The following is a 23422-nucleotide window of genomic DNA, read 5'->3' as shown; positions in this document are numbered from 1 at the left end:
TTGTGTAGTTAGCATGTATTCTGTGTTTAAGTAGAACTGGATATCAGCCCAGCACATAGCCTTTACCATTAAACACAAAATAACATAATTTATATAAGTGGTGGTGCTGGAATACACCAGTAGTATCTAAACTTTATAGCACATGTAAGTGCATGTGTGTGTGTGTGTGTGTGTGTGTCTGTGTGTGAGTGTTATCAACCAACAGAAATAGGTTTGGATTCAAGCACGAGCTCCCCATTGAGTCACATAAGATTCCTACATTCAATGCTACAATTGTTGACATATTCCATTAAAAACCAAAGCCAACAGTGAGAAACACCCAGTGATGAGGACTCTCGATTGCACAACCACCATCATCATCAGCCACACTATCTACTATCATCTGAGAATCTGTTAAGAACAGTGTGTTCTTCTCAGCACTAAACCATAACATCGGGTTTTTGAAATAACATCTGACTGGCGTGGAGCTCTTCAGAAATTGCAAATGCAGTCACAGATGTTTTGTAACAATATGCGTGGGCCGTGTTCCCGGTACTAACCTATCACGGCTATTACGTATGTACTTTTTAGACACACTAGCAGAATCACTTTAGGCATGGCACGGTCGGTCTGTCTGTCCACCCCCCGCTCATGAAAGATGGATTACCATTTAAACCTGTCATGTCATTTTTAAAGTAGTGTTTATTTTGGTTTCATTAATAAGGAGGAAATAGCATTTATTACCGTTGCAGTGAGGACATACACGCAGTGTTGTCAACATATATATATATATATACATAATATATATATATATATATTTACCTTGTGAGCTCTCGTGATAACAATCTGGGCCACTGTTAGAGCATCTCCTCAGAGGACGGGGTTTAACAACATCTCAGATGGACACATCCTATCTCGTTCTTTTGCATACAGATTAGGCCATCCCATCCCCCAACCCACTACTCCACCGGGTCCCCCGCCATGCAAATGTCCGGATGAAAATGTTAAGAGCAACGGCCTTTTGCTGGGAGAACGATGATCGATGGTAGACTGGTTGCTGAACTGGGGGTCTTGAGATTGACTGGACGAATTCCCTCACTTCTCAGCCTCCTCTAAATGGCGGCGTGACTTGAGCAGGATCACAACCACAGACAATATGGATCTTAGTGTCTTAATTTACACAAAGCATTGGCACGGGGCAATAAGAGATTGGGACGATACGCAGTTAACTATTTGTAATTCCTCATTTAAGACTGTACAATAAAAAAGGAATATGAAGCTGTTATATTGCTGATGTCCCATGTGTAAGACACCCATTACAAGTAGAAGGGGACTTATGTGATCTGCAGTTGCTCCTCATACAACTCCCCTCACCTAACGTGAGGCTCGTATTATATCACCAATATTACTAATGCTAGCACACCGCTCCTCTGGCTAGAAGAAGCGCCTTCGTCTCCACCACTATCAATGGATAACATCCGTTATAGACAAAACTTTTATCTCCCACAGAATCTATCCAAATTGATTCAGTGCTGAAGTGGTACTCAAGTTAATTGCAGGGGTCTCCATGTTATTGAGAGTGATTCCCACCATGCAGGGACAGAGATATAATTGAACGTCTTGCTCAGCCGTTTAGTATGCAATAAGCTCAAATATATGTGTGTTGATTTACATTATTTACAGTTAAAGCTGCACTCCAACCAATGATTACCTTCCTTCCAGTAATCTGCTGGTTATTTTGTGATTTTTATCATTTTAAATTTTGAAGTAAATTATTTTTTTCTTATATTTCCAGAGCGGAAGGAACGTTGCTGATTTTTCAGACCATCAGTCCACAACTCAAAGCTAATCAGTTTCTGATCATATATGAAGAACAGAAAGCACCACATGAGAAGTTAAAACTATCAGAAGCGCTTTGGCGTGAAAAAAGATTGAAACAACTAATTGACTCTCATGAAATAGAAATACTTCATTCGATTTAGTTGTTAATTTGTTTTTTTTATCGGATTTCTTATCAGTTTACGCACCGGCTGACCAAATTGTACCAGATAATAATTAAGGTAGACTTTTTATCAAATTTAAAACAAATATAGATTTAATTCTAACCAGAATTCAACCCACTGTAAAATTACCCCAAAGCTTAATTAGAACAAAATTACACTTAAAAATGAAATGTATAGTAAGTAAAATAAGGAAAAGGATATCAAGGAAACACTGTACAATATTGAACATACAAATCTTGCCTCAACAATACACCAAACAATGAGTGCTGACATCTTTGTTGATTGTGTTACATCGGGCTTTCAGTCTCTCGTAGGAGGACACAGTCTCCACAAGCAATAACCTTTCTGTAATATGCTGCCATAAACTGTATTCCCACATCCCTTTATCTTCAATCCAGGCATCTTTGTGAGAAAGAACACCAGTTCATTTTTAGATTTATTTGACATTGTAAAAGTTTATCCTCTAAAAGCAACTTAAGACGAGCAAATAAAAATAATGGTACGGCGTTTGATAATAATCCTGCAGTATTTGGGAAATGTACACAAGATGCCGTTATTCTGCTCAAAGAAAAGTCAACTAAAGTAAGGATGTCTGACTCTATTCTGTGGACTGGAATCCATGCCACACATCTAACACCAAGTTATCTGAAGGGCTAAGGTACAATCCAACAGAAGGCACGAGGCTGAAAAAGGAAAACCACTATTGCACCTCAGTGGGTGCTTGTGTGGAAGTGGAACCTTTTTCGATTTGCGCATCTCAACCCAAAGGCCCAATGTTGTGACACACAGGCAGCGACTTGCTCGTATGCGACCCGTGTTTTGGTGGGGGTGGAAGTCACAGGGTCAGAAGAGAGAGCAGGCCGTCAGAAACAATGAGATGAGAAACTCATTCTTCCAGCCCACAACGAACCTTGTTCAGAGGTTTCCATCTCCTCACATAACGTCTTCTTAAACCTCCAACCTTCTTACCATGTAGTCCTTAACTCTCCTGGTTTACACCTCCTGCTACGTCACACCAGTGGAATATAGACTCATTGTATTCCCAGCTGCAGCTGTGGGGGATGATTATCATCTCAAAAAAAAAAAAAAAATTGCTGCCGTCTGCCTGCCATTCCCTCTCATCTGATCATCCAACATGATGATATTAAAGCAATTTCATGTACAGAGAATTATCATCACACCAACAGAATACGAAGCCCGCAATCGGACGGATGGTGAAGGCGTGGATGTGTGAAATAAAGAGTGGCCAAGACAGTGAGAGTCTGAGACTGAGGCGGAGGCGGCTTCTCGAGTCTGACAGCTCACCGACGTGAAGTCTTCAAAAAGCTCGTCTGCAATAAGTGAGCCACAGGTACTTCTTCTCTCTCCAGCAAAACATCGCACCCTTGCTGCGCTTCTTTGCATCTGCTGAGAACAAAAACTAAAGCCCTTGATCCTGAAGAGAGCGCAGCGCATTGGCTCAGCTCTAAGCAGACATTTTCATTACGCGCTTACACCAAATCACGCACACACACACACACACAAACACACACACACACACACACACACACACACACAAAGGAACGTGGGTTATGAGCTGAACTATGAGGTCCACTACATTGATTTGTCTGCTTTAACATTTGCTGCGATATGGAACCTAAAGCATTAACCTGCAGGGTTTGAGACCATATATATATATATATATATATATATTGCACCCTAACTTTGCTGGGATATCCTACAAATTGAAAAAGCTCAACAGCAAGATTATAAAAGCTGATGTTCTTTTGTTGGTATTCCATGAAGGAGCTTAAGCTCACAGGCCTTGATGCCGATTCAACTCCACAAGGACACAGAGAGAGAAAAAAGGGGTCCAGGGATCCAGTATGCCGTTCCAGCATTCTTTATTTAGCATGCATGTCTGCCTTACAGTTCACGCCTTAGAGGGGGATTAAATCCCAGGGAAGGAGGAAAAGATTTTTAGATCAAAGACGGCAAGTGGAAAGGTATTCAGTCCCACCAGCTCAGCTCCAATCACATTCCTATTTTGTACACACGTACAGTATGCCATCCTCATTTGGCTGATGCCTTCAGGGGAAAAGTTGAACAAGTTCCTTTAGAGCAGGCATTAATCCTCATTTAAAATCAAGGTTGAAAGATCTTTTTTTGTTGGAAAAGCTTGATAGCACAAACCATTCAAACCTCTGGGAAGTGAGACGAGGAACAGAAAGCTGCATAGCTTGACTGGCTGCCGGAGGTTCTGAATAATATTTCTCTGCAAACACACACTGACAACTTTGCTCAGTTTCCCAAGATAATAATTGAAGTTAAACATGTATTTTTTGGCAAGTCCACAGAGTCAACTAGAAGACGTAGGGGAGTAAAATAATAAGATCGGGGGGAAAGACTTCAGGCTGATGAGCTGCCCGAGCTAAAAAGCAGACATGGAGTCCAGAGAACCGAGAAGAGCATGAAAGAGAGACACGGCGTATGAGTGTGTGTGTGTGTGTGTGTGTGTGTGGGTGTGTGTGTGTGTGTGTGTGTAGGTGTGTGTGGGGGCGTGTAAGACGGAGAGAGCTCCTTTGGGTCGTTAAGCTACAGAAACACACATGCAAGTGCCGCCTCATCCTTCATTCTCTCCCTTTACTGGTCAACAGGTGCGAAGCGGGAGTGTATGAGGGCATCGTGCCATGTTCGGTGAACCTGACATGAGCTGTAGATACTGGGGCAAATGAAGACACATTGCAGGTACGGTGGCTTCTAATAGCCTTCATACATTTCCGGGCACTCTGTCACTTTTCTTGCCGTGTACAGTAAAAGTAACTTGTACATTCAATTCAAGATACACATTATTGTGAAAACCACAACATGGCAGCTAATGCAGAATAGAACAGGATTACCTTTCCATTTATTCAGTTATATTTTGTCCACGTCCATCTCACCCAGTGACGAGCAGTCAACTATGACAGCGCAACCTGAGATCCATTATTAGCGGTGTGCTGTCAGATGAAGCTGTGATGAGACAATGCGGCACAGCAGCCGCATGGATCGCTCCAGACACATCAGACAAGACAAATAGACCTCAGCCAATGCTGACAGAGCACCCCCCCCCCCCCTCTTCGGTTTGAAAATTCAGATGGACTTTCAATCATTTGTTTGACAAGTGGGGATATGTTCAAGCAAGCAGCATTTGTGTTTCCATAATTCCAAACCACATCATGCGTTTTTGTCCCCTGCCAGGGGTGAAATGAATGATTCACCGGGCCGGACTGAGAAGGCAAGTCACCTCGGCAACAAATTGTAAAATATGCGGCTCAAATATCATGTTATTATGTTTGTGAAAACTTTTTTAAAACAGAAGGTGCAAAGATGAAGTGCTTTAGAGGTTTAATAATAATGGTGGAAAAGAAGAAGATGTGAACTTATAACATGCATGAAGAGAAACAGGCCGTCAACACAACACTGATATTCACTAACTTGATGATATTATTATTTGATATGGAGAAATTGTTGGACCTTTTTAGATCATGCAGATATGAAGCAACATCATTTGAAGTAAATTATCTGTTCACCCAGTAAACTTCCCAAGTCAGGTAATTGTTTCTCAGCTTTTTCACTGAATCAGACATTTTAACAGTTTTACAAGAGGCTTTAAATGTCTATGAAGGATGATTTGTTCAATCTAGAGGCAGCAGTTCAAATACAGAATAAGTCATTTCCAACCTGTCGGAAAATAATAACCAGCAGTATGTGAAGGAAAAGTGGTTCGACATAGCAGCTTGTTTATATTTCCTCAATCATAACTCAAATACTCTCACAAGAAACACTAGGATTAAAGTAATCTATATTATACAGAAAATATCTATATCTATAAATATGTTTTTGATTATAGAAAAAATAGCCGCGCAGCAAAGTAAAGTGATTTGGAAAGTAAACTAGTAGTATGGGTAAGACAACCTAATTTGACTGCCACTGGGTAAATGAGCTGCTGGAGCAAAGTGAGTCCTCTGCAAACAAAACACTCAATGAGTAACATTTGTCCCCTGCAGTGGTTCTAAATGACGCCACAAAGTAGCTCTGCTGCATCTCAATTACCTGGCAGTGTCTCTCTGCTCCATTAACATGAGCAAGCCATTTCACTTAAATGAGGCACCCGTAGACGGGCCTAGAGGCTGCATGAGATATTGAATGAAAAGAAATATGTGATAAGGTATGGTGCAGTAACTTTCCGCTCCTGTGTTTAGAATGAATAAAATAGAATAGAAGGGAAACAAAGGCCTGGAATTCAACAAATCAGACAAAACAGAAGTACACATAGAGGACTAATTAAAACCGAAGACTAAAGATAGATTACCTGTGACAAACAGACGTGTTATTGCTAGACAGATGGGTCCCTGACATACTGTGACTTGTTATCTGTTTTCTTCATCTTATTTTAAATATTTGTGGGGCTGAGGCAGCTGTGTTAAATAGCACCTGTGCTCTCTATCTGATACAATTAGCTCACATCAGAGAAGAATAGGATCTAATCTGCTCCAATCAAATTTGACTCAGGATAGGAGAAAATACACCACAGCACAGAAAAATGCTTGAGATAAGTAAGGCCAATGAGTGAATGCATCCAAATGATATTTATACAAGGTTGACATAGAATATGAAACGTGTTTGTGGAGATTATCTCGGTTACGATTACAATCAGGACTTGATGTTTACATTAACACATAGGAATGTGGTTATTCACAGCCCTGTATACATAATAAATACTTGTAATTGGTCGTGTTGTTTAAATTAAATATGTGACACTACAAGATAAGTCGCTTTGGATAAAAGCGTCAGCTAAATGTCATGTCATGTCATAAATCATTCAGTTTATTTAGGGTTTGTATATTTAACACTAAAAAATATATTTTTAAAACTAATTCATGTAAAAATTACAATATTGAATGATTTCCGTATTATGGTGCATTTCTGTTGTCAGTACAATTTCTAGCACAATTAACAGTGATTCAACGTATTTATTACAATATATGAATGCCAAGATAACTTTCTGTTTGGACAAAATAAAGTCAGTATATTTACAGTGTTCCACTGTCAAATAAATTTAACCTATTTCTATTCAACAGTCGGTTACTGTCTGGATTTGACAGTTTTTCACCGTAAATTTTACAGACTTTTTTTTACAGTGTATTCAATGCTAGTTTATCGGTGTTGAGAGTAACAACAGGATATTTATAACTTAACAGATTCTGTTAATCTTTTTTAAGAGTTTTTACCAACTTTTGGTTCCTCAACATCAACAAGTTTACTAGCTGAATTAGCTAGCAACACTTCAGTTGACTTAATCCTACATAATTATTTATATATACGGTGCTTTTGTTTACTTCTGATTTGAAAATAGTTTGGGTGACCAAGAATTTGCAATGATCCATCTGCATCTGTTCTGTTATAAACTGCCTATGTGCTGTGAGAGTCCGGAGGGCTTGACAGGCTTAGCGGGGCTTAGCAAACAGTCAATTAAATGCCACGATATTAAATGGTGAATCAGGAAAATGCATAACTCCTGTTCTACTTTTCCAGTGTAAAACTCGTCAGTGAAGCCTCACCTCTAAGTGAATATCTGATTCTGTGTGGATGAAAAAGTCAGAAACCCATGCAGGCCCCAGAAAGTGCGAATTCAACCTCTACTCCTACCTCCCCTCTTGCCGGCCATAAAACGCAATGTAATAGGATTCCTAAGCTTTTCCAGTGACTGCTTCCACTATCACACAGACATTTAAGTGCACTAATCCATGACAAATTGTCTCATCTGATCCATGACAAATCGTCTGAGGGGCCGATAGAGAGGAGGAGGGAGGGAGAAGTTGGGAGGAGGAGGCGAGATGATTGAAGGCTGGTGGGAGGCCGGGGGGGGGGGGGGGGGGGCAGGGCACGGAGACAGAGCTGTTTGGCACCTGAATGATCAGGCAGTTATTGCCTAGTTTTTAGAAAGGTTGCTTTCATTATCTCGAAGGGCATGCTGTGTGATAGAAAGTGAGATCGCATGGCTCTCCACCTAAGTTCACTGTTTTCAAAGCAATTATAAACCCTTGTGGAGTTTTCAGGTTATAGGATTTCACTCCCTTTGTTTGCAGGATCTACAGATGTCCAATGTCAAATAAATGAATATATCTAATTAGATTTGTAGTATAGAAGTTTTTTATTTTAATTCAATGTGTTCAAAAAAACTGATTAAGGCATCATCCATTCAAGTGATTGTGATTAAATTGAATTTTTTTTATTACCATCAATTCTCAAAGTCATTAGTTCTCACAGTTTAATGGTTGTGTAAATAAAGCTGATTTAATGTCAAAACAAAAACACAGAAAGCCTATAGCTGTTCCTCGGTGTAGTGCCGTTCATTAAAGCTCTTACACCTCCCCAGATGCAGCGAAGCAGCGAGATTAACACTTTTGAGTTTCATCCGCTAACACGGAGCTATTTGTAATGAGTCTGAGAAAACGTATGGAAATGAGGGCCGATGAAAACGATGTGTGCATTCAGTTTGGGAGCCCTAGAAGCTAATTTCCTCACATTCCCAAACACTAACCCAAAAACTCATCCGTCTTCTGAAGCAGCCATCCGTTCGGTAATGGAGAAGAAATTCATTGCGTGTGTGTATGGCTTTCAGACTTTTTACCCTTCCTCATTTCTCAAAAGAAAGCGGTCCTAGATCCAGCGAAAGGTTTATTTCAATACTGTGCAACTTGACAGATGTTCTTATTTCTAGCGAACCTTGAACCATAGACTTGAGGCTACAAAAAACCTGATCTTAAATAGGCACATACAACTGAAATTGAGGATTACAGTATTTCCAACAGGTTGTTTTTTTTGTTTTTTCACTGAGCGTATCCTTCTGATGAACTCTTGTTTCACAATATGAAACATCTTAGCTAATCAAAGCAATAACGTTAAGTTTTCTTCCACCTCGGCGAATTCATTATTTTTTTACACCCAGGGAGCATTACAGCACATCGAACAATGAACTCATTAAAATGCCTTCAAATCATCTGGGAATATTTTATACCAGTCATTTTGAGCAGCAGCAGTACCACCACCACTACTACGTTCTAGGCATTTAAAACCAGATGCCACTGTGAGTTGGATAGTTTAATTTCAGCCTTTAATTATTTCAAGATTTCTATTTCGAGTGATTATAGAGGGAATATTTTTCATAATTTGGGATCCAATAGCATGTGAAGTACAGTTGTGTGATTGTAAAGCACCCGCGTCAAACAAAACAGCAACAGGCTTCTATTAAAGTGTAACAGGCATCATGTTCTATTAAAATGGGACTTTTTTTAAACCTGCGAAATGAAGAAAATCAGCAACTAAAGTGTTACTTTACTCAGGAGTGACCAAATCTACAGCAACTTCAGCAAAGCCCCGACCATGTAAATCCGTCACTGACTGGTGATAGAGTCCAACACAGCGGCCTGGTTTGTGCAGGTGTGTGTGTGTGTGTGTGTGTGTGTGTGTCATGTTGCATTCCGCTCATCTGTCAACGTAGTGGATTATTTCTTGAGAGACCAGAATTGGCTTCCCAGAATCAGGCCGCCATCAATCTTCGGGCCGCACCAGCAGGACACAGGGGAGGATGTGCGGAGCAGAGGCTCATGGGAAGGAGAGCGGCCCCCGCTTCCTGAGCAGGTGACAAAGCAGTCAGGCAACTCCTTACTCAATCTCCGCCTCGGCTGTGACCGCGCCGATTTGTCACAGAAACGCTTGCAAAAAAATAAATGTGGTCAGAAACTTTATCTCAGCAGTGGGTTTTTTTTTTTTTTTTTTTCGGCATTCGTCACTGTTGCAGATTTGAGCAGATTTTTCAAACATCTTTTTGAATGCTTCAACGGGCTGGAGATTGACACCTCCCTCCTCAGATATCGGCACAGCTCCTTGTTTGTGTGTTTCTCGCCATGCGGAGACGGCTCGTGGGTTTCGGTACCACCCAAACCCGTCTGAGCTGGGCTTCATGCCAATATCCACAAAATGACAGACTCGCTAATGCACTTCAAAACTGATCATGACTGATCACGAGACAATGCAGTTGCAAAGCACTGAAGCAGCTTTTCCTATCTTTTAATCAATCAATAGAAAAATAATGAATCAATAATCTTAGCTCATGGATGGCAAGAAAAAATTCTATTAATCTTTTCATCTACACAGAGATTTAGAATCTTGTATTTCTCATGCTTCATTAACAAAACATTTTTTACAACCTAATTTTCTGCATTGGCAAAGAATACATCAGACATCTCTTCATCATCCTTAAGAAACAGAGAAACAATATTTGACTTCCAAAATACAGCAAAGCATGAAAGCCGAGCTTTCTTTTTTTTTCTTCCTTAACGTCCTACATAGCCATATCTATTTATATCTGATGGTTCTGGCCTCAATGAAACCAGAGAGCTTCTCAAATTATAAAATCAATTCTAATTCAAATATTCATCATAGCATTTCAATTCTGAGAGAGCAGTTCTGGTTAGATCAGTTAACGCCACTCCACGGCTGAGTAAGATTCATGTCAACTTAATCCTCTTAAAAAAAACATGATGTACTGTGAATTGTACAGTTAGAAAAATAAAAAAATACAGTCCGCTCTCTCTTCGAGCAATGTGATGGACCCCGGGAAGCCTGCTGATTAAGATACTAAATATGTTAAAATATCCTCCAATTATGTCTGTCATCCATCACGGTTTAAGTTTTTGGAGACATCATGTGTTTAACAAAACATCTGTTTTTTGGGGCCTTTTACACGTAAAGCGGTAACGACGCCGCTGCGCCCAGAAAAACCTCATTTCCAGGGGCTTGCGCCCTCCCACGGCGCCATTTTGTTGTGACGAGCAAAGTGCGGGTCCTAAGATCAATCTAATCTTTTCCGCTGCCCCCCCCCCCCAATAGGGTTCAGAGCGCCTACGTGAAAGGCCCATTAGCTCCAATGCTGGTATTAAATCTCTCTTTTGATTACATCTAGCTAACGTTGTAGTTGTCTAACAACATAAAAAAAGGAAATCTGATACATTTGAGAGATCAAATCAACGAATGCGTGTTCATCAACCATCTGCACGCATGCAGCATGCATCGCCTCGGACATGACGTGTCCTGAGCACAGCTCCAGCGTCCCCAGAGGGCCGATTAAAACCACAAACCATTACTGCCTCAGTGAGAAAATGGTGTGCAAATGTGTGAGCGTGTGCATGATTTTGCATGAGTTGTAAGTGTGTGAGTTGATTTGTCTGACAGGACACCTTCCAGAGAAGTCCCAACCATGACTATCTGTTGCCTGGATGACTCTTCTAGATCTGCGTCGGGGTTGCTGGGTCTTGTATTCAACCCCCCTCGCTTTCCCCTTGGGAACTCTGCATTATTCAAAAGACACTTACTGAGCTTTTCCCTTCCTTGTACATCTTTGGCACCAAGCTCGACTTGCCAACCACTCAAAAAGGAAGAAAAAAAAAAAAACAACAGAAAAACTGGAATCAAGCCTTAAAAAATTCATCGGGAGCTCTCTGTCGCTCATCCTTCACCCTCTTGTTCCAATTATTGGGAGTGGGACACTTTGAGAACTTTCCATCTATCACAGCTGGGATTTTACTGTGTCAGCTAATCCGAAACAAAACTAAGCCAATTCTCCGCCGTGCTGCTTAAAGTCACCGATGTTCAACACTGGCATCGTGATTTTGAACTTTTTTTTCTTATCTTTTTTTGCTTGGCAATGCAACACACACACGTACACATACACACACACACACACACACACACACAAAGGATGCAAGCAGAAGATAGCATCAATGTTTAACAGCCGCTTGGCTTCTGGAGAGATCCCCCCCCCCCCCTCTCTGAACGACGGTTCAGCTCGGGAGTCACACTCATTGTTAGAAGCTTAAAGAAAGCCTCCGCTTTGCTCAAGAAAACCTCTGCCTTCCCCTTAACACTCCAGCATACACCACGAGCAATGCTGGTAAGCTTTTTCATAATCAGAGAATTAGAGCCGCCTTCGGCGTGCACCCTCCCCCTCCTGCCCCTGCGGTTCACAAGGCGCCGTGGCGGCTTAATTGCCAAACGTCTCTAGCGTAAAAAGAAGAAAACATAATTGTAATTTCTATACAAGCCACAGTGATCAAAGCTCTCTCGTTTGGCCTATTTTTGCTCATGGCTTGTCCTGCTCGGATCGTTCTGCCAGCCCGTGTAGTGGTCGATGATCCTCCACTGCACATATGAAGTAACCTCCCTGCCGGTGAACTCGTGCTGACTGAAGGTGCTCTTTGTCTTTGAGGGTTTCCATGTTCAGATTTAAACACGGAGGTGCAGCTCTGCCTTTCGAGCCTGAAGGTCTATAGATGTTTTACTTAAATAGCACCAATGTGTACAAGTGGATGGATGTACAGTGGGGCCGAATATACCCATCCAACATAAAATCAGAAGCACGATTAGAGGTTGGATCATGGAGGGCTGAATCCTCATGATGAGTTGAGTGACAAATCATTGCAGTTTTTTTTTTGCGCCGTCCGGTCGAGAGGAGGACGCGGCCTCGCGTCGCGGAGCCCAAAGAGGTGCACGTACCCAGGGTGAGAATGTCGGTGCGTCCGGGCCGGGCCACGTGGTGCTGCTGGATGGTCTGGTAGAGTGTGGCCTGGCACAACAGCAGGAAGCCGAGGCTAATCCAAATGGCCAACAACCAGGACATGGTGAGGGACGAGTCTGCGGCACGGCACACGGCGGGAGAGAAACAACAGGGAAATACGTTGTTACAGCGTGTCTCCGTGCACACGTATTTACAACGTGCACAAACACACACATTGCATTTAGTTTAATTTGCCAAACAAAAGACACAAATAGTAGGCAATTATATCTTCTGCTAGAACCTGGAAATGTTTACACAGTGGTAAGATTTAACACTTTGTGCTTGGATGTTTTTGTTAATACAAGGAAAAAAAAAAGAAGACAGAGGATTCATCAAAAACCTTGACCATAAAGTGTAATTCGTCAGTGTAAAAACACATAAAAATAAATAATGAATTGCAGAACATGGAAGAGAGCCCTTTTCACATTGTAATAATTGCTTAATTATCTTAACATGACATTGACACTAATGGAAACAAAAACAATATAAACAAAAACACTAAAGCGTTCATTTTCTTTAAGGTTTGCAAAAGGCCGCATTTACAAGCGCAAGCAAGCGTTCAGCAGACTTGTTCAGCGGCCGCCTAATGGCTGCTGAGGGCCGGCATACGGAGGCACGCCTTCGCCCTCATTGAATAACGAGGCTCTCCTCCCTTCCAGGTGTTGATTAGCACTCGTTTTCATTCGGGCCCCCCCGTGGCGGGAAATCTAAAAGAACCATCCCACACCTCCTCGAAAACCAAAATGTGAATTGCTGTGTTGAGTCATCCCAGGACTGATCAAATTCAGTCAGTTTTGGGAAGAGTATATTTCACCCGAGTCACTCGCTGTATCACTGAGATATCACAGGCACTGTCTGTATTTGTCGTTTTTTTTTCATTGAGGTGGTGACTTTGTGGATGAATCAGATGCTGTAATGTGACAGTTTGAATCTAACACTCCTTTGTTGATGCTTGATTCTGCCATATATCTAAATTCACAGGAGAATATAAAGCAGACTCTGAGCCCCGGGGAGTCTCTTCAATGTGAACTTCAACCCATGGAAATTTCACATTTCAATAAGGAGTCTGAATAGTGAGATGCGTTTGAAATGTCTGAGCAATGAAAGCAGGCCTGATCCACTACGTCGTTGTTTCCAGAAAAGCACCAAAGCCTCGCTCCAACAATGCCACTTTGTGTTTGGATGTGTATCTGAGATTAAAGCCAACGACTATAATGCTCTGTGCCCTCAGTAACATTGAGGCTGATTAATATTCAGTGAAAATTAAGCATATAATTATGAACAGCACGTTGTTAATCCCCACCCCTGCATTCAATTCAGCATAATCCACGAGCTTTGTGGAAATGTGAACTGCCTCCATTTAAATGTTTTCCTTTTTTTTTTTACACAGAATTTCTGTTCACCACTTCATATTCATAAGAAGCGTTGCCCCTGCATGGTGAGCTGCATATCGCATTCTGAGCTCTCCCCCCGGGGTTATCGGAGGGCATTCTTGCTGAAAATAAAATGTGGTTCTACTACCAGCAAGCATGCGCATCATTTTAAAGCAACTTCTGAGGAAGAGATGACAGAAACAAACTCTTCTAGTCGCTGCTGCAGCCTGGATTTGTGCTTTTATATAAATACCGGTCGTGTTTCCATTACTCTCTACTTAGTGGTGTCAGGTAAAAAAACAAACAGGGGAGGACAGCTCCTCTATACATGCATGTGGTTGAGAGGAGCGGACGCACACACACACGTACGGGCCACTGATGCACCTGCGTGCGACAGTGATTTAACAAAATCACACCTGTTTTCTCTATTGAAGGTGACAATTCACACGTAACTTTAGTGCTTTTTCTCCCAGAAGCGCATGTCTCAGAGGTGAGGCCCCCATTCAGGAGGATCGAGGTCGTCACAACATTACTCGGGGGTTGCCATCTTATATATGAACTTTTTTTTAAAATCCCATCACATGCAATGCGCCTGTTGTATGTCTTTCAGCATTGTTTCAAACACATCCTAAAACCTCAACATTGTTCATGTGATACGAAGGGTGTTTGTTTCTCCACAAAGTCTCCCGGTCAAGTCTCCACTCAGCTCAGACACATTTATCTCCATCACTAAGGTGGTTTTCCCAGTGAATCAGCACCCCCACACACACACACAGACACACTCGACGCCTCCTCTCCCCAAACCCAAGAGGTGTTCCTGGAAAGTCCCGCGCCCTTACCTGAGCAGTTTGTTCAGAGGGAAAAGGAGCTCAGTGAGAGTCAGCGCCTGCTCGCCTCAGCAGACTCACTCCTCTGTCTTAAATCCATCCATCCTCCGAAGCCAGGGATTCCCACGTGCGATTCCAGCACCACACAAGCGGGAACAGCGCGCAAAAAGGTTGGCAAACTATTTGGTTCCTTCAGTCCGACCGACCCCGCCACCCCCCCCTCCCAACCTCCCCCTCACACGACCCTCTCAGTATTCTCTCCTGTCAACCCCCCCCTGCTGCTCGGTTCCTTTTGAAATCCTTGGCAACACAGTCACCAAAAGCAGAACACCCAGGGGGGGGGGGGGGGGGGGTCTGTGTCACAGGCTGCCCAGGATTTGAGGTGACGTGAGCCTGATCCTGTCACTGCTGCCTCGGCCACACGCGGGGCAAAATGTGCCGTTCCCCCGTCCCCCCCCTCCCCTCCTTCAATCCGCGCCTCTTCTTCCTCCGTGGAAAACTCCTTGTGCTGGGATGACAGGGAGCTAATTTACCTCCTCTTCACTAGTCGGCTCCTTCTCGCGCGGCACAAGGCTCCAGTGGAATGACTGCTCTGCCCGCTCTCAGCTGCGTCCCCCCATTAAGAAGCTGTGCTGATAGTGTGAGCCTCAGTCCTCTCTCTCTCTCTCTCTCTCTCTCTCTCTCTCCAGCGCACTAAGTAGAGAGTCTGTGTCAGGCAGAGCCAGTGTGTGAGTGAGCGTGTGTGTGTTTTACAATGTAGCCCAGCTGGAAAGAGAGAGAGAGAGAGAAAGCTGAGAGAGAGTCAGATCACATGTCTTAAAGCAAAACTGCCCACAAGACCTCATCAGCAACTGAAGAAGGCTTTATTAACCCCCCCCCCCCACGTCTTTACATCCCAGCCTTCTACTCCCTCCCGTAACGTCAGGAGACACGGGAGTGTAGCCTTCAGCTCACTTGTGAATGTGTCTGAGTACGTGTGCTAGTTGGAGACTGAACGTGCCTCTTTTTAGTCATCAGAAAGAAATATGCTCCTAGCACTTTCAATGGAAGCAATGGAAGTGCCTCATCAGAGCGCCCACGGCCGCCACATCGTCTATTGCGAGCTGACTCTTCCCACCGATGTTCGAGGTGATGATCTGGGGGATTTGGTTTTAGTGCCCCCCCCCCCTTTTCGGGAAAATTCTTTCCCATCAACCAAACCGAGACGCATTGGCAGCGACAGCCCGATGGAGCATATGAGCATCCTTCCGTCGTTTTTCCTCGCCGACTGAACACAAGCCACGTCCATTGTCTCCAGCCTGGGTGTGCGCACGTGTGTGTGTGTGTGTGTGTGTGTGTGTTTCCTCCGTGCTTGAGCCATGCAGACAGGTGAAAGAGATCAATCTTGTCGGCGTGGAGCGTGTTTTCTTCCCAAACACATTGCCGTCCATGTGGAAGAGCGCCGCTTTAAGTCATTATGTTGTTAACCAGAGATTTTACAAAATATGCCAAGCCCACGCACCTGCCACGGCTGACTCACTGACAGTCTGACATTTTCCGGAAAATGAACCGTATGCTACTCACAACAATACACAGCTGAGGGGCTCAATAAGCTGGCAGACAGGGAGGATAGTGTTGGTCCTGCGGGGGAGTTCAGACAGATGAACCTTGATGATGAATATCTGTAAAAACTTTGTCTCCCCGAGCCTCGGCTGCACGATGACGGGGTCCACGGGGCAACGTTCTCAGCTTCCTGTTTGTCGTAATACAATTATCCCGAGTTTTTTTTTTTTTAGATGTTTAATAAGCTCTTAAGTGCATGAGAACCCACAAAGTAGAATGTAGAGAAACACAGTGTAGAATGGAGGAGGAGATGTAGAAAACTCGATTGGTGGCTTTTCCTGTCTTAAGCCATGTGTTGGTTTGGGACGCCGTAGTTTGTATCCACATAGTCCTGTAAGAATCTACTGCAAATGCAGTTTTGAAATAAGCGCAGCAGCCACCTGGGTCTGTGGCGGGTTAAAGAACGCCACACGATAAGCGACCAGGTTCACATTAGGCGAGAACAGCGGAGTAATTACCACATTGATTAGTGCTTCTACAATGTCAAGCTATATTGGCACAGAATGCCATGATTACCAATGATTGGGATAATTTGTGTTTGTTCATAGTTGATTAGATAGTTGTTTCCTTGGCTTTTGCAAGGTGCATTAATCGCGTGCACGCTTGATTTGCGTTCGGTGGCTCTCTTGATGTCTCTGTGGTCCGTCCCACCGGACTGAGATGAAGGCGTGAAATGAAACAGACTCGCAAATATGCCTCAGAGGACAACTTAAAATTGAAGGCATCCAATTACTAAATGTTCCTTTCAGTGATGCGCGGTAGCAACACAACTCTCCCATTTGTGTCCTAATTTTTTTCTTTGTGTTGATTTGTTGGAGGTCTCCTGTTCATTCTGACACAGTGTGAGTGGGTAGTGAGAATAGGTTGGGACAACACAATTTCACCGTCATTCTGGATTGTTTTTGTGGTCCTGCTCTTTCCTGTCTCACTTCTCAGGGGCTTCCATCATTTCCAAACAGCTGTCGCTGCACACCATGCCAAGACATAACCACAACCGACCAATCACTGGCCAACTCTGTGTTTGGATCTGGGCAGCCCCGTTGAACAACACGGTTTGCCAATATCGCCTTTTTTTTCGATCTCAGTCTTTCTTTCCCCGTCTGTGGTTCTCATTCTTTCTATTTCTCCCTCTGGCTAATACAATTCTTCTCTCCAGTTCAGCAAACATGATTCAATATGCACCTGCTAGCTGTACAAAAATGCTGCTTTCTGCTTTCCTTTAAAAAAACGAGGCCTTGTCCGCTATTATTCCCTCATGTTTCTCACCGGAGCAAAACAAGCATTTCTTCATCTGATGAGGGGGAAACCTACTCTCCACAGGCCCTCGGTCTATGAAATAAGAAATTTAAAAAGGTTGAGTGACACAGGGAGGCAAAGAGAGGAAGCCGAATGATTAAATAAAGGAGCCTGATCTGTAGGAATAATTTTATTTCACATTCATCAGCGCGTCACTTGACAAAAGCTTGACAAAAGGGGAACTGGCTTCGAGGATGTTGTTGATTTGCCATTTTCCGGCGTAAAAGGTAAGATGAAATCCTCCACGCGTACCCCTCCCGGTCCGTTTCAGCCTGTTGGCGCTGTCAGCAGATCATGGGAGAACAGGCGCTTACACTGTGCCAACTCCAACGGGAGAACAAGAAAGCAAATTGTTATTTCAACAATACGTCTAAATGATGTTTGCTGTCGCGTTCCTAATTACTTCCTCGTTTTCATCAAGAAGTAGATTCAAGTCAGTTAGTCTCTTCACTTCACTCTTCGTTAATTGGCCCATTTAGAATATACTGGTGTTTATGTTTCTATTCAGAAACAGAAGCAGAAGGTTTGTGACGTAAAAGACCTTCATAAAGTCTCAGGGAAGAAGTTGGCTTTGATATTTTGGCAAACTATGTGGATGTCTATTTTTTATTTTTTTCCCACTTCTATGTCTAACCATCACTTCTGCACAGCTGCCTCCTATCATTCCATTAAGTGGAGGGGCGTATATATAGTTACCAGTGGTCCTTCTATGCCAGATTCACTATGTTGTCTTGGCACTCAAGCCGTGGTTGTGTCGTGTTGTGCCTGTTGTTATGACCTGCTTGCTTGTTAAAGACCTTTTGATTTGTTTACTTGTCCCGACCGCCATCACGCTGACAAACATGAGCCTTCCTCTCCATAAGGTAAGGACTATTTTTTTTTTCCCCTCTGCAATCAGCTGTCTAACTGTCGGCTTTAACATGTTTTGGGACCTCCAACAGTCTGAAGACTTCAGGCCTCAGTGACGTCCAGTGCTCTTTCCCTTTAATTACCTCGTGGCAGGCTGCCAAAGTCTATTTTGTAGGACCACGGCTTCGTGATGGACCAACAATTTCTTCAGTCAATCCTTGCGGTGGTGCTCGGTGATCAGCTCTAATTTGGCTCTGAAAGGGAAGTTCGGAGCTTCAGCCCATTTCAGCGCACAGCACCTCTCGGCTGGATTTACCCACTTCCTCGGGTGGTGAATTTAGTTAATTCAATAACTGACTCAACTCCCTCTTAATCATTTTTGGACTCGCAATGTCGGTTACCAACCCACCACTTAGCCACGCTTTGAGTGTGGTTGTTTTGCCGTGGTAGCTGCATTCATGCAGTCATTCAACCACATCTTTTTGTGATGAGATTGCTTCCTGGAGCGCAGTGTAAAATAAGTCCGTTACAAGGAAAAGCTCTCTTTTCAAAATGTTTGATTCCATTTAAGGTTAATGTTGCAGCTGGTAAGTTGGAGCTAATTCTGACTACTTATTATTACTTTAAATAGTATACATAATATTAGCATAAATATCCATAGTCACACTTAACCACTTCTAGAACAAACCAGAAAAACAAAATAAAGTTATAAAGGCATCTTAATTATTTCCTTCTTTGTGAGCATGCCCCTGAAATGGTCCCAAATCTCACAAAATCCTTTGGGAAAAACATTCAATCAATAGTGTTAGGCATTGGACCTCATTGCTTCACTGTGGTTGGGGCTGTTTTGTTCAATTAAAAGGCTTCTTAGAAGCTTCTTAGAGGCTTCTTAGAGGCTTCTTGCGGTTGCCTTGACGATGTCGTCAGCGCTCATGTTCCAAGGCCGCATGCCGCAATTAATCGTAAAACAACCTCATTCTGCTTTTATTAGAAATAAGAGTTCTGGGCAAAGGATCTCCTTTTGTGTCTGGGTCCTTACTCTCAAATCTGTTTCTCTCAAATGTCCTACATCCTAAACTGACACCATGAATTGTGAGATTCATTGTGCCTCTGCCAGTCGTATATAAATATGCCACTACTTGGGCAAATAATTACAACTAGGATTTCTTTTTAATTCTGCCAAAGACCTAATAGACTTGTAAGTGAAATCTGGTCTACACACACGTATTACCTTATATGAGGTTATTTATATATTTCTGTTTTGTTGTTGCTCTAGAAAAATTCCAAGGAAATATGACTCTCCACATATTCAACCATATACTGTAGGTAGCAGTGAAAATAGGTGGTGTTTTTGTGTGTGTGTGTGTGTGTGTTTGAAGTAGGTCAGAAATCCTGCACTGGTAATGCGCTGGGACGCACCAGGTCTCGGCAGGGGACGTTTCCTCTCCCCTGCCAGTTGGAGGATGGAGGAGTAATTGAGCGCTAGACGACTTCTGCTGGAGAAGACGGCGGCCATGGAAATGTGCCCTCACAGACTCATAAAATGTTCTCCTTCTTCCTGTAATTGGACAAGGGACAGTGAGGTTGGGTTCTGGCCCGGGGAGACCACCTGTAGAAATGCTGTGCTCAATAACTAATCAGACAGGGGACTAACTGGGAGAAAACAAGTAGTAATAAAGAGAGTTACGCTTATGAGAACCGTGACCAAAAAAATAAGTAAAAACGACGCAATATTTTTCAAATTTGAAAACACCTAGATTTACTCAAGGCTTCTTCGGAATGCTGTCACGGTCACTGTGACTAAGAAATGAATCAAAGAGTAAGTGATTTATGCAGCATGGAGATTATTTGGTGAGCAAGGTTTAAAGCTGGGGCAGCATTTTGAAATATGACAAGGTGAAACTTTTTAGACTTTTTTTCATTTAACAGGTACCTAAACCTTTGTAGAGCTGAGGGGACATGGAGGGTTGTGTGATGTCATCTCTGGCTCAATCACTCAAGTTTTCATACATAGCAATTTATTACATTGTTATTACTAGTGGAGGGTTCATTTGTAGTGGGTGTACATTTTCAGCCGGCTGATTGCTCAGAGGGAACCGCTCACACAGTTGGTTGACTCCAGCCGGAGTGAAGAAAACCACCTGACTGCACGGCATCCGTCCACCGCAGCCAAAGAGCCGCTGCATGTGACGCGCCACTGCAGACAACATGCCTTTGACCCCAGCTGCCGAACCTCAAAGTGCCACCTTCGACAAATCACTAACGAAGAGTCCGACGTCTGCTCGGTTGGCGCTATCGCCTCGACGCAAGAAGGTCCTGGCTTTCGTTTCCACCCAGCGGGCCTTTCTGGGCGGAGTCTGCGTGGGTTCTATCCGGGCCCTCCGGCCCCAGGACATCCTCTGGGGAGTCGGTCAAATTGCCATTCTAAAATGCCTGTAAGTGTTTGGATGTGAGTGTGAATGGTTGTTTTTTCGTGTCGGCCCTGTGATTGACTGGCGCGCAATCCGGGGTGTCTCCCTGTCACTGGCTGGGATCGTCTTCAGCCCCCCCCCCCCCCCCCCCGCGACCCTTTTATGAAGGATAAGCGGCGTTGAAGATGACCGAGTCCCATGTCCACATTACACTAAATTTGACGCAGCAGTCCCCAGGAAATTCTGTGTGTGAAGCAAATTGATGAATGTTGATGAATGTTTGAAACACAAACATAATCCCATTGTATTTATTGATTTCGGGAAAATAATGCGTATTGTCCCCACATTCACATGGGCAAGCCATACTGCTTAACACCATGAAAGACGTAGACATATACACTGCATCAACAATTGCCAGGGGGGAAGACAAATTCACAAAGGACAAAGCATCAGAGGATTTTACCAAGCGGCTGCTGGATGTTCTACTAGCAGTGATTGATCTTGCACTTTTTAATTGTGCAATGGCCATCCCTTACATAGAACTCCCTGGATAGGGAGTAGTGAGTGAGGGAATTATTCTCTGTGTCTTACAATCGAAGAAGCAAAACAAGCAAAAGATGCAGGTTTGATCCCAAGACGACTTGTACAATGAGGCACGATCCCTTTCAGCACGACTTGCTCTTTACTCAAGTCGTCTTAAAAGACACGCACAGACGGATCCAATTTCCTGCACATGCGGTAATAGAATGTACGGCAGAATAGAGGCAAAAGTAGAGAGATAGAGAGAAGCTTGCGGCAGATAAGGTGAAACGGGGGGGGAAGCATTCACACTCAATCCCCATTCAAACATTCACATGTCTTCTCATGCCGCATTCATGCTGCAGAGCCAATTCCGCGCCGATAAGCCCGCCGTATGCTTCTCAAGGTGAGCGAGTGAATAGAGCCGTACAATCTTTAGCCGACGCTGAGGAGGGACAGCCGATGCGCGCTGACCTTCCTCACGCCAGCTTTACCTCAGTGGGAGGAGGAGTGTTTCATAAAGGGATTATTACGCTCACTCCCCTTTGACCTGTCTGGCGGTCTTCCATAACGGCTCAAGCTGCCCGTCCATCACTCAAAGAGAGGCAGAAAGAGAGGGTAGATAAGAGAGGAGATGGGTTCAACCTGTGGGAAGGGATTAAACCCTCTGTTGCTTTGCTGTGGAGAGATGGGGAGTTGTCAGCCGCTGTGCACCGGTGGCTCAGCAGGTCAGGGTAATATGGAGGAACTGAAGTGACTTTTCACGTCATTCATGAGACAGAGGGTGTCCAGCATTTTCTCTCCGCTGACAGTCATGATTTGTCAAATGTGGGGGTGAAGCCCTGAGGAAAAATTCAACCTCCGCCCGAATGCCAAACACTAAGAGTTCCACCCACCAAGGACTGTAGTTTCAATAGGATTTTGCGGAGTTGGAGAGGGACTTCATTGAGAGGTTATGAGGGATGACTCAGCCATACTTGAAGGGTATAGAGAGTACATCCGTTAGAGTAACTCCCCAAATCTCGATAATAACGACGGTGCTTGAATCCAGGAAAAGGACCACAAGAGCATACAAATCTGGTCTTTTTAGTCTCAAAAGGATATGAAAATCATGAATGAGACATCTCGGTAGCACTGTATGCAACAGATGAGTCATCACATGTTCAGTCACAAGTACACGAGTGCCGTGATAGAAGTGTGGTTTTTTGCCCTGAATGTTTTGAACTCTTAAGGGCCGAAGCTGGCGAGGGAGAGACAGCGGATGTTTTTGGATGACGAGGAGCCACTGAGCTGTAACAACTCACTCCAGGAAAAACAAAATCCCCCACAAGTCTCGAAGGAAAGCTCTGAGGAGGGAGGCATCCAATTCCACCTTCCTTTCAGCAATCGTCCGCCAGGCACGCAGGAGTGAAAGGGGCCCGATTCGAGAGGGCAAGAAAGCAAAGAACATTGAGACGTATGGAGAGGGGGGGGGGGGGGGGGGGTACAGGAAAAAATGAATGCATGAAGTAGCGTAAGTGGGAAGGCAGCGGGGAGGGAGCGAAGGGTGGCGCGGGTACAGGCAATTCTTTTTCTTTTTTTTGTGTCTTATTTTTCCCTCCACACTTGCACCCTTTCTCCCCTCTGGCAATGGAGCAGTTATTTACTGCGGCCTCTCTCCTCTCCCGGTGGAATGTGTGGGGGAAATGAGCTCTTAACTGGGTTTCCATACATCACCTCCTGACACTGATGCTGGTAGTTTTGGAATGCCTGATGTTTCTTTTTAAAATCAATTATTTACAGAGAATCTAAAGAGTCTCCCAATTCATCATAGCTAATTGCAGCGCATGCCCCGCCCCCCCCGGTCATCGATCTCTTTGTTGTTGAGGGGTGGGAGGAAAGGCAGTAAATGCTTCTGACAGTGGGGAGAAACCCCTGGATGGCA

The 23422-nt window shown here is 43.7% G+C and overlaps 1 protein-coding gene across 2 annotated transcripts in view; it reads right to left on the bottom strand.

Annotated features, from left to right (window-relative positions):
• The window catches only part of LOC119229804 (chemokine-like protein TAFA-1), an 88291-nt gene extending 73264 nt beyond the window's left edge, over positions 1–15027 (bottom strand). For both annotated transcript variants that reach the window (XR_005121651.2, XM_037490527.2), the window contains exons 1-2: positions 14834–15027; positions 12561–12698 (exon numbers count right to left, since the gene is read on the bottom strand). Coding sequence is in view for 1 of the 2 variants with exons in the window: in XM_037490527.2 (XP_037346424.1) it covers positions 12561–12684 (124 nt within the window). In the remaining variant the exon portion in view is untranslated. The remainder of the gene's footprint in view (positions 1–12560; positions 12699–14833) is intronic.
• Positions 15028–23422: the final 8395 nt, after the last annotated feature.

Source organism: Pungitius pungitius, chromosome 8 (genome assembly GCF_949316345.1).
Source record: "Pungitius pungitius chromosome 8, fPunPun2.1, whole genome shotgun sequence".
NCBI classification, from domain to species: Eukaryota; Metazoa; Chordata; class Actinopteri; order Perciformes; family Gasterosteidae; genus Pungitius; species Pungitius pungitius.
Note: the sequence above shows the minus strand (reverse complement) of the source record. Positions and strands in the feature narration are given on the sequence as shown.